The sequence below is a fragment of the Schistocerca cancellata genome, chromosome 5, assembly GCF_023864275.1.
Source record: "Schistocerca cancellata isolate TAMUIC-IGC-003103 chromosome 5, iqSchCanc2.1, whole genome shotgun sequence".
In the NCBI taxonomy this organism is placed as follows: domain Eukaryota; kingdom Metazoa; phylum Arthropoda; class Insecta; order Orthoptera; family Acrididae; genus Schistocerca; species Schistocerca cancellata.
In genome coordinates, this window is record NC_064630.1 from 256705727 (window position 1) to 256720150 (window position 14424).

At 39.6% G+C, this 14424-nt stretch overlaps 1 protein-coding gene across 3 annotated transcripts in view; it reads left to right on the forward strand.

Moving 5' to 3' along the window:
* LOC126187583 (probable 5-hydroxyisourate hydrolase ZK697.8) overlaps positions 1 to 14424 on the forward strand; it is a 100855-nt gene that overhangs the window by 32159 nt on the left and 54272 nt on the right. For all 3 annotated transcript variants that reach the window (XM_049928759.1, XM_049928756.1, XM_049928758.1), the window contains exons 2-3: positions 2609 to 2754; positions 6806 to 6973. In XM_049928759.1, the coding sequence (XP_049784716.1) occupies positions 2609 to 2754; positions 6806 to 6973 (314 nt within the window). The remainder of the gene's footprint in view (positions 1 to 2608; positions 2755 to 6805; positions 6974 to 14424) is intronic.

Here is a 14424-nt window from a genome sequence, read left to right on the forward strand (position 1 = left end):
CGAACATCATGATGGAAGTGCGATGGAGCACCATCCTGTTTTCCAAACCGTCGGCTGTGGTGCATTTAGCTCCCTGCTTGCTTTATTCGTCGACTTCCGCAGGCTACGCGTGAAACTTGCCCGCATGTGTTCAACCGTTTCTTCGCTCACTGCAGGCCGACCCGTTGATTTTCCTTTACAGAGGCATCCAGAAGCTTTAAACTTCGCATACCATCGCCGAATGGGGTTAGCAGTTGGTGGATCTTTGTTGAACTTCGTCCTGAAGTGTCGTTGCACTGTTATGACTGACTGATGTGAGTGCATTTCAAGCACGACATACGCTTTCTAGGCTCCTGTCGCCATTTTGTCTCACTGCGCTCTCGAGCGTTGTGGCGGCAGAAACCAGAAGTGCGGCTTCAGCCGAACAAAACTTTATGAGTTTTTCTACGTATCTGTAGTGTGTCGTATGTCAATGAATGGAGCTACAGTGAATGTATGAAATCGCTTCAATCATTTGTAATAGCCCTGTATGTGGTGTTGTCTGAAAGCTGACACAGTGCCTCAGCCACATATTCCCGACGATCAAGTACCACTGTTGTGGAACCCTTGTCCGCCGGAAGAATGACGATGGAACGGTCAGCCTTCAGATCACGGATAGCTTGGGCTTCAGCAGTGGTGATGTTGGGAGTAGGATTAAGGTTTTTTAAGAAGGATTGAGAGGCAAGGCTGGAAGTCAGAAATTCCTGGAAGGTTTGCAGGGGGTGATGTTGAGGAAGAGGAGGTGGGTCCCGCTGTGACGGAGGATGGAACTGTTCCAGGCAGGGTTCAATTTGGATAGTGTCTTGGGGAGTTGGGTCATTAGGAGTAGGATTAGGATCATTTTTCTTCGTGGCAAAGTGATATTTCCAGCAGAGAGTACGAGTGTAGGACAGTAAATCTTTGACGAGGGCTGTTTGGTTGAATCTGGGAGTGGGGCTGAAGGTGAGGCCTTTGGATAGGACAGTAGTTTCGGAATCTTCAGCAACTGGAGATCTGGTGTGAAAAAAGGCGGAGATCTGGTGTGAAAAAAGGCGAAAAAGTGTTGGTTAGAGCTGGGCTATGTTGATCCTGTGGTGAGCTTGGGTTGGTAGACAACGATGTGCATAAAGGTTAGGTGGTTGTGTTGCCACCAAAACACGTTAAAGGGTGGAGAAATTTGGGAAAATTTCGAAAAAACTACGTGTAAATGTATTAAAGGGAGTGGTTTTGTGGTGGCAGATTATGAAAATGGGGCTAACAATTGTCTGACGAAGAAATAATGACATTAAAACCTGTGGGAAGCGGCTAAAAGTGATCAGTGATGTGAGAAAAACGGAAATGGAAATAAAGTAAAAGTTATTAGAACTAGCCGAAATGGTTGTTTAATAGGTGAAAGGAACTGTTTGTGAACTAGAAACGGTGGATTTTATAGCAGCGGTAGTGTTGAAAGCGGAAAAAATTTTTTTTGGTTATGGTTTGGAAGTTTGTTACGTATTATTATGTATTACGTATTATTGAGTATATATCGGCGGGATAAAATTGTATAGTAGATTACGGTAAAAAGGAGAAGGTGAATACAAAGTGCAACTACTGGCAAAAAACAGAAAGAGAAAATAAGACGACAGAAAAGATTTCGAAATGCAACAGTGACAATAACAAACGTAATTGTTGGGTTCAAATTAATGATATGAATATAATAGAGGGAAACATTCCACGTGGGAAAAATATATCTAAAAACAAAGATGATGTGACTTACCAAACGAAAGCGCTGGCAGGTTGATACACACACAAACAAACACAAACATACACACAAAATTCAAGCTTTTGCAACCAACGGTTGCTTCACCAGGAATGAGGGAAGGACGAAAGGATGTGGGTTTTAAGGGAGAGGATAAGGAGTCATTCCAATCCCGGGAGCGGAAAGACTTACCTTAGGGGGAAAAAAGGACAGGTATACACTAGCGCGCACGCCCTCTCTCACACACACACACACACACACACACACACACACACACACACACACACACATATTCATCTTCTTATGTACTTTTGTTATTGCTTCACGTTCCTGTAATGCCACCAGGCGGCATTCAGTTTCATGGTGGGCAGTGGTCATAATGTTTCGGCTTATCGGAGTATATCTGTATATTGTGTACTTTGTGTGGGTTTTTATTGAGGTTACTTATGCAAGCTTTATACTCGTGTAAATGTTTTGTTTTTTGGGCAAAAACAGCAATTCATTTCGATACAGCGCTAATTTGGAGATAAAAATTATGCTTTGTCCCTTCTTGTCTCCTCCATACAGTAAATAATTTAGAACTAGTTCTTTCATTCTCTTTGTAGTTTTTTAGGATCATGTTGTTTTTCTCTGTTGCTGCCTTGATCTGAATTAGTTTTGCTAATCATTTAATCTGTTGAGTGATCATTTTTGTTACCAGAAGTACTATGTAATTATACTCTTGCCTCCTATTTAAGCTGTTTTTATTTCAGCCACTTCTTGTGAATTTGATAACTAGGTTTTTTTTAAATACTTGTATTTGTATACCTTTTTATAAATAGACAACTGTCAGTCTAATCTCATTTACTGTCAGAAGTTAATTCTGCTATTTAGGTTGGCTGAAGAGTGTTCCAGGGGAGCCTAATCGAGCATTTTGCCTCTACTGTAACCGAAGCCTTCATGCTCATTGTTTAAGTCTTTTAAAACATTTATGTACATTAAAGCACACAAGAGCTGCACAGGCCATCGCCCCAGAGCAGGTAGTTAATTTATATAACCATTAGCCTTATCTACATTTTGTTATTTATGAAAAAAAATCTAAATAATATGTTACATAAATTATGTTGCTAACTAAGAATGTGAAGAATAATGTGGCATATTTAAGTCTTTCAGATTCTCCAAAAATTTACTTAAATCAGTGGGTTGTATCTGTTAAAAATTAATTTCTATCTAAGACAATTTGAAAGTTGCTGTTGGGTATTTTGGTTAGAAGAGATGCAACTGACAATCTCAGACACTAGTCAGTTGTTACTAGATGGTGGCCCAACAATTTTTTTTTCACCCTTAAAATTCTGGATTCCTGAGATTGGAATATTTCATTTCTGTGCCCCTGTGATAATATCACAAAAGAAGTTATCATGGAAAGTTCATTTTATCAGGTTCCACCACTTTATAACTGAGATGCCGGTGACAACATTTGAAGCAGTCTTTGGAGGAACACTGATAATATTATAAAATAGTTGAACAAATGTTAACATACCTCCCATGAACTTTTTCATTGCTATCAGCTCTTTCGTCCTGAATCCGTCGAATTCCAAGTACTATGACTACTTTAGCTCCTGCCATCATTAATAATCAAACAATATCTTAAAGGAAGAGCACCATTGTTGACATTACACATGTTTAGAGGATGCATAAACTGCACTGTACATTGCCTTGTACTGCTTACTGAATTCAAGCCTAACTCTTCCTCTACAGTTTTCACCCCTCCAACACATTTGCCTCCATTCTCAAATTGACAATTCTTTGATACCTCAGGATGTTTCCTATCAACCGATACCTCCTTTTAGTCAAGTTCGCCATAAATTACTTCTGCACCCCCACCTTCCCCTATTAGATTCAGTGCCTTCTCAGTAGTTATCCAATCTGCTTATCTAATCTTTAGGGTGTTTCTGTACATTTTAAAACATTCTGTTCGCCTCTTGTCCACATTTCACTTATATATAAAGCTCCATTCTTATACAAATACTTTGATAGACTTCCTAACACTGAAATTTATTTTCAGCGCTAACCTATTTCTCTTTCTCAGAACAGTCTTTCTTGTTACTTCCATTATACACACTCTTTACTTTTGTCATTGACTTTTATATTGCTGTCCAAGTAGTGAAATAGGTCTGCTACTTCAGTTCATTTTATAAATTTTCCTTAGTTTCCAAATTATGTGCTGTGACTCTGGTAGCTGCAGTCTTCTGTTCAAGCTATAAATAATATTGCAATCCCTTTTTCTAACACCCGATCACTTTGAAAATTCTAAAAAGTGTGTATTGTTAAAAGCCTTATCTAAAACTGCTGTAAAAGTTGGTTTGCCTTTCTTCAGTCTATCTTCTAAGATAAATCATTTGTTAGCTCAGGAATTAACTAAATAAGAGGTCTGGGGTCTAAGACTGCATGATTGATTTAAATGTTTTATTCAGACAAGTGTAGACTCTGCTTACGTAGCTACAGAAGAAATTTGTGCCTTGCTCTAAAGCCAGTGGAACGCACACACTTGAGTAGCTTGTCATAAGAAAATCAAAAATCATTCAAAACAACACTAAAACAAAGCTTGGATGATGCAGAAGTTGTTCAGTGAAAGGTTTCATGAGGAGTTTGTATTGTTCAATCATTAAAAGAAACAAATATTAAAGATGATGATTACTACCTTGCCCGGGCTTGTAAATGTGTCTTGAATAAAGTGTTGATATCTGGGTGGGGCAAACTGTGGTCAGATTTTCCTGTATTGAACAAGTACAAAAAATATTTTAAAGAAGTTAAAGGAATTGAGGAAAATATTGAACCTATTGACAACGAAGAAATCATGCAGCTCCAAGAGGCAGTTGATGATATCTGTTCAAATGATTCTGGAACACTGCCTGTTAGCCATGTAAATGACCAGTTATTTGGAAATGAAGATGAAAATTGGCAGCTGATGAGTCATAATGAGATTGTCCAAGACATGTTAACTACATATGACAATGAAGAACAATCGGAAATTTTACCAGTACAGATTGTGCGACATAGTGATGCTGTGAGTGCATTTAACACACAGGTCACGTGGGCTGAGGAAAATGTAGTGGTTAATAAAAAAAGAAAAGAGAGAATAAAAGAAAAAGAAAAAAAGGTTGAAAATGTGGGAAGAAATGGTGAATAAAAAGGGGGTTTTAAAATCGTAAATGACCGTGAAAAAAGGAAAGAATGAAATGCAAATCGGACTTCGTATTACAGAAAAGCTATAGTTGAGGTGGTCCTTGTGGCGCTTTTGAGCAAAAGTTAAACCAATTTCCACTACAAAACTTACTGAAAAGAAACAGAGAATAACAGAATGTAACTGACGGGGAAGTGGCGTAGATGAGAGATCATCCTTTACTGGGTTAACTTATCTTCTTTCGGGCGACGTCCAGGTCTTCAAAAATCTCCTTCATTTCTGCGTGAAAAGTCTGCTCCGAAATCTTGCAATAGTCCAGGAATCACTAATTTATACCAATTAAAATCATCTTGATACTGTATGCAATTTAATTTACTTTGCTACTTCATCCTCCAAATTTCTTAACAACTTCCACAACATGTCTACACATTAAAATCAGATCAAGACTAGCTAATAAGTTTTTTTAACATCTTCATCAGATCACGTCTGCCTTAAGCTCCCGCTAACAAGAGAAAAAAAAGAAACGAATATAAAACAAAAAAGAGGTACAATTTTAGTATTTTCTCTGCCGTTGAGCGCTCATACCGCTGCAACGGCACGATTCATGTCTGAGGGAACGAGTGCAGCGCGGTGAAATTCAAAGTCCCGCTACAAAAATGATGTAGAATCAGCTGATGTTTCAGTTTTAAGGAAGTTGCAAGAGAAAGCTTTAAAAATCTCTCTCTTCTCGAAAAAACATACAAAGGTTGATGATTTCATATCACAGGCAAAGCCAATTGATGAACATAAAAATGAATGAAGCAGAAAAAATTAAATTGTTTTTGCTTTTCAGTTAATATGTTTGTTGCTGTAATATGTACATAAAGTATTGTTAACATATGATCTGAGTTCTACAGAGTATTTTTGTGAGTCAATTAAATGTTATAATATTAAAAAAAACCTGCACTTTTCATTGAAAATCCAGCAGTTTCTGTAGGCCCTAATCCGACATATCTGAGTCCCGTATGTGTGGGACTACAGAGACTCTACTGTGGGTAAATATTGCAATTCCTGAAGAGTTCCTTGGTGCTTATTAGTGGGGCAGTGCAAATCTAATGATTCAAATTGGTGGTGGGCAATTTGAATACCAGTCTGGTTAGTATAACAGAGGGTTCCCTTCAGGTGATCTCTTGCCCCTTCCAGCTCCACCCAAAGTAATGGTTCATCATAGACAAACAAGACCTCAGAATTGTAATTTTCTGATGGCTAAACCCAAATACTTGTAGGCAAATGTGACACTTGCGTGTTTTACATCATTCCAGCTTTATTTTCGGCCCCCCCCCCCTTTCTCTCTCTCTCTCTCTTTTTCATAACATGTTATAACCTTCAGGATGACAGTGAAAAAATTTAGACAATATTATGAAACAGATATATGACTACTCACCATATAGTGGAGAGGCTGAGTCGCAGATAGGAACAAGAAAAAGACTGTCAAACATGTAAGCATTTACATGACCACAGCCTCGAACTGCAGGGGCTGTGGTTGTGTGTGTGCGAGTTGTGTTTGCTTGATTACGTGTGTGTGTGTGTGTGTGTGTGTGTGTGTGTGTGTGTGTGTGTGTGTGTAATTCTGGTGAAGGCATTTCTGACCGAAAGCGTACTTGTTTGACTGCCTTGTAATTGTGCCTATTTGCAACAGCATCTCTGCTATATCGTAAAAAACAATCTATCCTTCTCATAATATTGTTATTCCATGCTGGATTTTCCTTAGTGAAAAACTTTTTCCCACATTTCTTAACTCACACATACTAATTAGGTTCATTCTTTTGCTATTAATAAGTTTCTTGTATTATTATGTTACTTTTTATTCAGAAGTATAGTGTTACTTCATTTGTAAATTAATAGAAATACAATGACTATGTTATTAGTTCCCATGTGATATTGGTGGAGAGAAAAATACGGAGGCACAACAAAATTCGATTGATAGTGAAGAAACTGGAATTGAGGCTGCATGTCAACAAATTATTACCAATAACAGAGTCAGTGTTGAGCAAAATATGTTGAGCACTGAAGGCAGTCTTGTAGCTGCTCAGAAGGTAAGTCTTTTACTAAGGTATAAAATGTATTTTATATTGCCACTAACTTGAAACCCTTGTCACTCTTTCATATCTGTTTCTTCAACAGCATTCCCCCTTGCTTTTAAAAATGATTTTCAGCATTATTTAGAAGATCCTAGGATCTTTTTATGTCCTCTACAAAAGGAAGGATCCCTTGTAAACCCCATCCACCATCTCTGTCTCATATTGCTTGTCTTTATCTGGACTCTCCTATATAATTATCATTAGAAAATAATGTCAACCAAATAAACATGCCACATCACAAATATTGTCAGCAAATTGCAGAGGGGGGCACTACAAGGACAGTAATTTAAAAGCAATTTATAGAATTTTGAGATGACTTCACACAGAATTTGCAGAATAATTACTCACCTTCCGCAGCTTGTATGGTGGTCAAACACTAAATTGATAAGAGTAAGTAAGGCAAGTACAGAGATACACAGGCAGTAGTGTTTCCATAGTATCATTTGTAACAGAATAGGAGCAAAAATGGAGAGGGGAGAGTTGTAATACTAGTATTTTCTAGCTTTGGCTGTAAACCATATGAAAGTGAAATCAAAAGTCTGACAAATTATTATAAATAACTTTTGTTCAATAGCATGACTGTTTTTAAACATGATTCTAATAAGCTCAAATGCTGGACAGTCTAGTAGGGTGACATCTCCAACCAGTGTTCAGTAATCCAAACTTACATTCATGTGAAGTCAACATATCTTATAAAATCCTACCAGTAAGCACAATGACTTGGATGCAATTGCTGGGATTGATAACCCTGATGTTTTAATTATAACTGAATATTAGTATACAAATGAACTAATTAGTCTATGTCAACCACTTCCATGATCTTTTATTCTGCCTTCAGCAGAAAAGAGAAAAGTGGTGATAGGATAGCAACTTTTACTGTGAGAGGTAGCAGATATAACATAAAAAGTATTTGGCATAGAGAGGGTATAATGGAATCAGCAGCAACTGGGGGAAATGAGAAATGAGAACTTAAAAAAAAAATGTCACATGGGGCAAGGTCAGGTGAGTATTGGGTGGGGAGGGGGGGGTTGAGGAATAGGGGCCATACCATTTTTGGTCAAGAACTGTCATACAGACAGGACTGTATAAGCTGGAGCATTGTCATGATGGAAAAACCATTTACCCAACTGCCACAAAATGGGCCAATTCTGCTGCACTTTGTTGCCTAGTATTTTCAAAGATTCCAAGTAGAAAGCCTGGTTAACTTTCTGACCATGCAGAACAAGCTCTGCATATACAACTCCTCTCACATGGGAAAAAAAGCTTGTTTTAACATTTGATTTCACTTGACGAGATTTCTTGAGGAAAGGTGAACTTGGAAGTCTTCCACTGCCTTAATTGTTGCTTTGATTCAAGATCGTAAGCATAGCACAAAGTTTTGTTGCCTTTGATAATTTTTGAAAAAAGATTTGGATCATTTTGAAACTCGTCTTTCAAAGCACAGCATGCTTCCACATGATCCTATTTTTGGTCATCAGTCATGGCATGAATTTGGCAGGCACCTTATTGCCATTGAAGGATGACCGGAACGACGTCTGAAATCAACTGATGTTTCACCATTTTTTAAATGGGAAAATCGCTGACTCACCTGAGTTTTCCTCGTAGCTTTGTCCTTGTATTCTGTTTTAACATTTCAGGAGTTTCTATTCCACTTTTTCCAAGCAAAAAGCAGAATTTCACCACTGAAAGCTGTTCACAAAAATCAGCAATTGCAAAAAGTCAGTCACACAAAACAGTTGTCACTATAAACTCTGCCGAAACTAGTCCTGACCTCCTTCAATGACAGCACTTGGCTTACTGTCACTGGAATACTTGCACTTTGTGCTCCTAGCAGCAAAACACAGTACTACGAAAGCTTTGCCCACCAAAAAATTGGTTTGGTTTTTTTGGGTACCCCTTTTACTGCCTGCTGACGCCAGCTCGAAAAAGCTAATGTTAATGTTAGATCAGTTTAATTTTACTTTCCTGAGAATTGAGCCAACTGGAGAGGTCAGTAGGAGCAAATCATGCATTGATAGCATTGTAAATAACATGTCTCACTTTACAGTTTTGAACCTTGCCAGTTTCTGACCTCCAAGCTTTTCAGGGGCTGATAGAAGCTGTAAATCATTATTTCAACAGAAAAAATAATAAAGGAAAAAAAGTCACAAAAAGAACCACCCATGAAGACAATATTGAAAATCAGAACAGTATGCTTTTTAGCTGAAAATGCTATGAAAAGAACTACTTAACTTGCAGTGAATTTGCACCAGATTTTTATTATTGCTTCATTGCCTCGTGTCCAGAAATTGCCTTTCCAATTAATGATTGCAAAAAATACAAAATAGTCATTGCATTTTGCAAAAAATACAAAAAAGTCATTGCATGAAGTGAAAACAGTGAGAGAAAAACTCAGACTTTTCCGGTGAGCAGTGCTAAAGTGTGGCATTCTTGATGGATTAAAGGTCGAATTTAACAACTATCATGAATATTACAAAGATCTACTATTATAAGCTAGATGTAAACCTATAGTAATAATCTAGTAACACTGGCATAACTGCTTGGAAACGTATAAGTAGATTTAGTGATTGCAAGGAGAAATCGGCCAGTAATTTACCATCAGCTATAAAGGGATTACCATCAAATTCCAATATCAGATTGCAAATGTTTTTAATGAGTAGTTTTCTTCTGTTGGGAAAATCGATCAGTGAACTCTCCAACAATATCCAGTATATGTATAAGCATATTCCTGTTAAAGAAATCACATGATTGTCTACTAGCACATTAAAAAGTTTCATAGACAATATGACTGCTGTCATGACCACAGCAGTATATGATGTAACTGCATTATGTAGTCTTCCAAACAGTCAGAAAACAGAACAAGTAACTCTGATTTACAAGGAAAGTTATAAATCTACAATGGTAAACTGTCAACCTATCGCAATCTTAACTGCATTTTCTAAGGTAATTGAGAAAGACCAATGACAATCCTGAGTCAACACAATCTAATCTTTGAAAATCAGAATAAGTGATGAAAAACTTATCATCTTAAGGAGCTGTAGCACGTTAGACATGCAAATAGATTCGTCAGCCAGTAAGCTGTACAAAAACATTTTTGCTGTAAACATGATTAACAAATTTTGTAAAGATGTGTATGAGCTAAAAACTGTGTATTGTTCATTATTCTCACCAAATATGAAGTATGTTGTATAAGTATGGGGTGCAGCAACACAAACTAACCTAATGATATTACTAATGCTGCAGGAAAAAGCTGCCAGAATTACTTGTATGCCAAACACATAGAATCATGTCAGAACCGGTTTCTATAAAGTTATATTACTTGTGAAAACAATAAATTCAAACTTTAACTGTGACTTAAATCAGCATGATACCCAACAAAAATTAAGATATGATGTAAATACCCACAGAACTGGGTTGTATGAAAAAGATGCACTTCCAGCTGGGCCCAAGTTAGTCCATGCTTTATGTAAAAAGCTCACAGCCCTTCCCATTCATAACTTAAAATACCAATTAAAAATAATTTTAATTTAAAATCCATTTTTCCCTCTATGAGTTCCTTTCAAAAATTTAGTACTTTTTGAAAACGTTTTTATGGAGAATAAAATAGCAACCTTAATGGAATATTTTGAAAATAAAATTAAAGCAGTTGTGATTGCAATAGAACATTTATTGCATTAGATTAGATTCAGCTTTTTTTCCATAGACCCAAAAATGAGATTATTCTCATTGGTCTGGTACAAGTCAGAAAGAATAACATAAAAAACATAAAACATTTGAATATAATACTCACTACCCTGATCATATATTAGGAGATGGTCAAAATATGTGAATACATTACAGTAAAATGGAACTGCTGATATTTACAGAATTGGTACACTGTCAGAATGAAACAAAGTTATGCACTTTTAATAAATTCATCATACACAAAATACCTAATCTTCACTGTTGTAAAAAGGGTAACAGGATGGTGGAGAGTAGGTGAAGGATGTGGGAGGCTGGATTTCAGACATTAGGTCAGAGGTGTTGGTCAGTGAGTGCCGAGATTCTTTCAGTGTGAGCACAATAGCCAGCAACAATGAGACATCCATCATCATTAAGTTTGTGGATTTTGGGGAGCATATAGAAGGTGGGTGAGGTTCTGGGAAGGGCCTAAGGCTTTATGCAGAGATTGCAGGCTATGTTGGATTTTTGGGATGGAATCAGTCTGGCACAGTTCACAGGTGGATGAGTCAGACAGTTGGGGTAGGACTGCCACCAGGTAATCACAGCTTCATGCTGACAGCCATGGAACCTTTGTCTGCAGGTAGAATGATTAGCTGAGGATCTGTTTTGAGACACTATATGGCTATCCTTTTTTCTGTTGAAATGTTGATTTTGTGAGGAATGGACCAAGGAAAGGATGGTGAGGCCAAGTTGGAGATAAGGAATTCCTGGAGTGTTACTGATGGTGGTTAGGTGGGAGGGGGGAGGAGCATAGTTGGATGGTGGTACAAACTGGGAGAGGCAGAGTTTAGTGTTGAGATTAGGTTGACTGTGGTTGGAGGGACTGGTGGCAGAGAAGTGTTTCCATCACAAGGACTTGAAGAAGTAGAGTAGGCCTTGTTAAGTTTGAATGTAGAACTGAAAGTGAGGCCTTTGAATAGGAGTGAAACTTATGTGGCTAACAATGTCAGTGGAAAGGTTAACAACAGTGTTTTGGGGTTGTTTTTTCTCTGGATTTAGCAATGTGTTGAAAGGGAATTTTGGGAGATGGGGAAAGTTGAAAAGATCAGCTAGGCAAGGTCAGGGTGCTGTGAGGGTTCGACAAGGAGGTGGGTAGGATAGGGGCTAGATAATAGTGGCGTGAGGTGGCAGAATGATGTCATCAGACTGGATATCTTATGTAGGAGATGTCTCGAATACTTTTCCAGGTGCTGGATTGCAAGGAATTCGATTTCAGAGATGTGATGCATGTAGTAGTGATTGCATGGTAGCAGTACGTTGCAGAGGGGGAGAGGTGGTTCTAGGATGTCTGTGCCGTGGAGAAATTTTTGCATTACCAGATGTGTGAGGGAAAGAGACAGGCAGAATCTGAAAAGGTGAAGAGGTCATTGTGAAAGGAGGATGGGAACTAGAGAAAGGAATTTTATGGTAGACCGTTTGAGGGTGGGGGTATTCCATGGTTTAGGCAGCATTTAAGGAACGAGATTTGACAGAGTTTCAGCCCGTGAATGGTATATTTCTCTGAGGTATGGCAGTGGGGAAATAGAAAATGATGCAGGAATGGGCAAATGAAAGTATTAGGTAGTTGTGGGGCAGTTGGACAACAGGAAAAGATACATAAAATACATATAGATATTCAAAAATATGTAAAAATATACAAAATGCACATAAAAAAAACAGGGAAAAAAGAACAGAACTAATTAGGTAAGGGAGGATGCGATTTTGGAGTCATGGAAGAGGATGGAGGTAGACTGGTTAAGTTCACAAGAGCCTGTGGCACAACAGCTAAAACCTTAGGTAAAAAACTCTCATATCACTGTTGTTATCCTTTCCACCAAAATCCTCAGCCCCACAGAAGTTTCAGTCCTATCCAAAGGCCTCAATTTAACCCAGATTTAACCATGTTGGACTTGTCAAAGACTTCCTCTCCTTCTCCCGATCCCTGCCTCTCCCAGTTCATATCACCATCCAACAGAGATATTTCCCCCTCCCACCTAACCACCTTGTGATCACCTTCTAGGAATTTGTTACCTCCATCTTGCCCTTACCATCCTTTCTCTGGTCCCTTCCTAAGAACACCAACCTTTCACCAAAAGAAAGGACAGCCATACACAGCCTAAAAACAGATCGTGACTTAAAATACTACCTGCAGACAAAGGTTCCATGACTTCATTCTGAATCGCAGTGACTACATGGCAGATGGCTTCCGCCAGTTGTCTGATTCCTCCACCTATAAACTCTGCCAGCATGCCAATTTGCTCCAATCCCAAAGCCCAACATAACCTCAAATCCCTGCTTAAACCCTCAGGCCCTTCCCAGAACCTCTCCCTTGAACCTATTTCTTTCCTTACACCTATGACACCCCCTCACACCCACCTTCTACATCCTCCTAATAGTTCTGGATGCCCAATTGTAGCTGACAGAATTTCTGTCCTCACTGACCAACACCTCCAACCTATTGTCCGACATCTAACCTCCCACATCAAAGATTTTGACAGCTGCCCTCCTTCCCACATCACAAAAATCCCTCCCATACAGCCTGATCACCCAGGGATGGCTTACCTGCAGTGACAAGATCTCTCTTGCCCAGTATGCTGACGGTCTCACTAAGGCCTTCACAGACAGGCAATATCCCCCAGACCTAGCCCACAAACAGATTACCCCTGCTATATCCCTACACCCCCCCCCCCCCCCCAGGGGGTCCACAACTCTTTTGTGGATACGTGCGTAGCGAGCACGGGACCCCGAGCTAATGTGGCCTTCCTTCCTTTCCGGGCTGCATACCTTCCCATTCCGCATCCTTCCCCATCCCTATCTTCGCCCCTCCTCCCCTCACCTCTGGCTCTTTCCTTCTCTTTCTCCCCATCTGGGAGTATGGTTTGTGCCTACGTCCGGAGACGGACGCCCGTAAATGTACTGCATTTCTTGCCTTCCTTGCTTTTATGTCTTCTTCCTTCCTTTGTCTTTCTCTGTCTTCTTCCTTCCTTTGTCCTTCTCTTTTCCTTACCTCTTCTTTCTCTTTTCTCCGCTGCGGCGTTTGAGACCTCTCTTCCTTCCTTTCCCTTTCTCTTTCTTCCTCCCTGTGCGTGTCTGAAGGCCGACCCACGCCTTCGTGCGTAGCCGGTGACGGGGTAACGCGTAATTCCCCGCCCCGGGTAGACAGGTAGGACACGTACGTACCCCCTGGTAACGGCCAGGCCCAGGGAGGGGTGATTACCCGAGCTGATACCTTCCGAAAATGCCGATTGGTCCCTCCGTCCGTTTGTCGGGAGGTGTGACCTGAGGTGTGAACAATCACCTAAGGCGGGAGTGCCCTCAGAGAGGGCCCCCACAAGGGAGGAGCGCGCCATCGGAGACGCCGGTAATCATGGGGGATTCTTCCGCAATGGTTTCCTCACCTTCCACTAAGTCTAGTCACAAACGTAAGCATACTGAGTCTCAGCCACAGACGATTCTTCCATCGTTGCCACAGTTCCTTGTTGTTTCTCGGTCTGATGAAGGTCACGACTTCTCCACGGTCAACCCTTTCATTATTCAGAAAGGAGTCGACGCAATAGCAGGTCCTGTAAAGTCTTGTTCCAGATTACGGAATGGCACCCTGTTGTTAGAAACACACAGTGCCCTCCAGTCACAAAAATTGCTGCGTACTTCTCTGCTCCACACCTTCCCTGTCCGGGTGGAACCGCACCGTACCTTGAATTCCT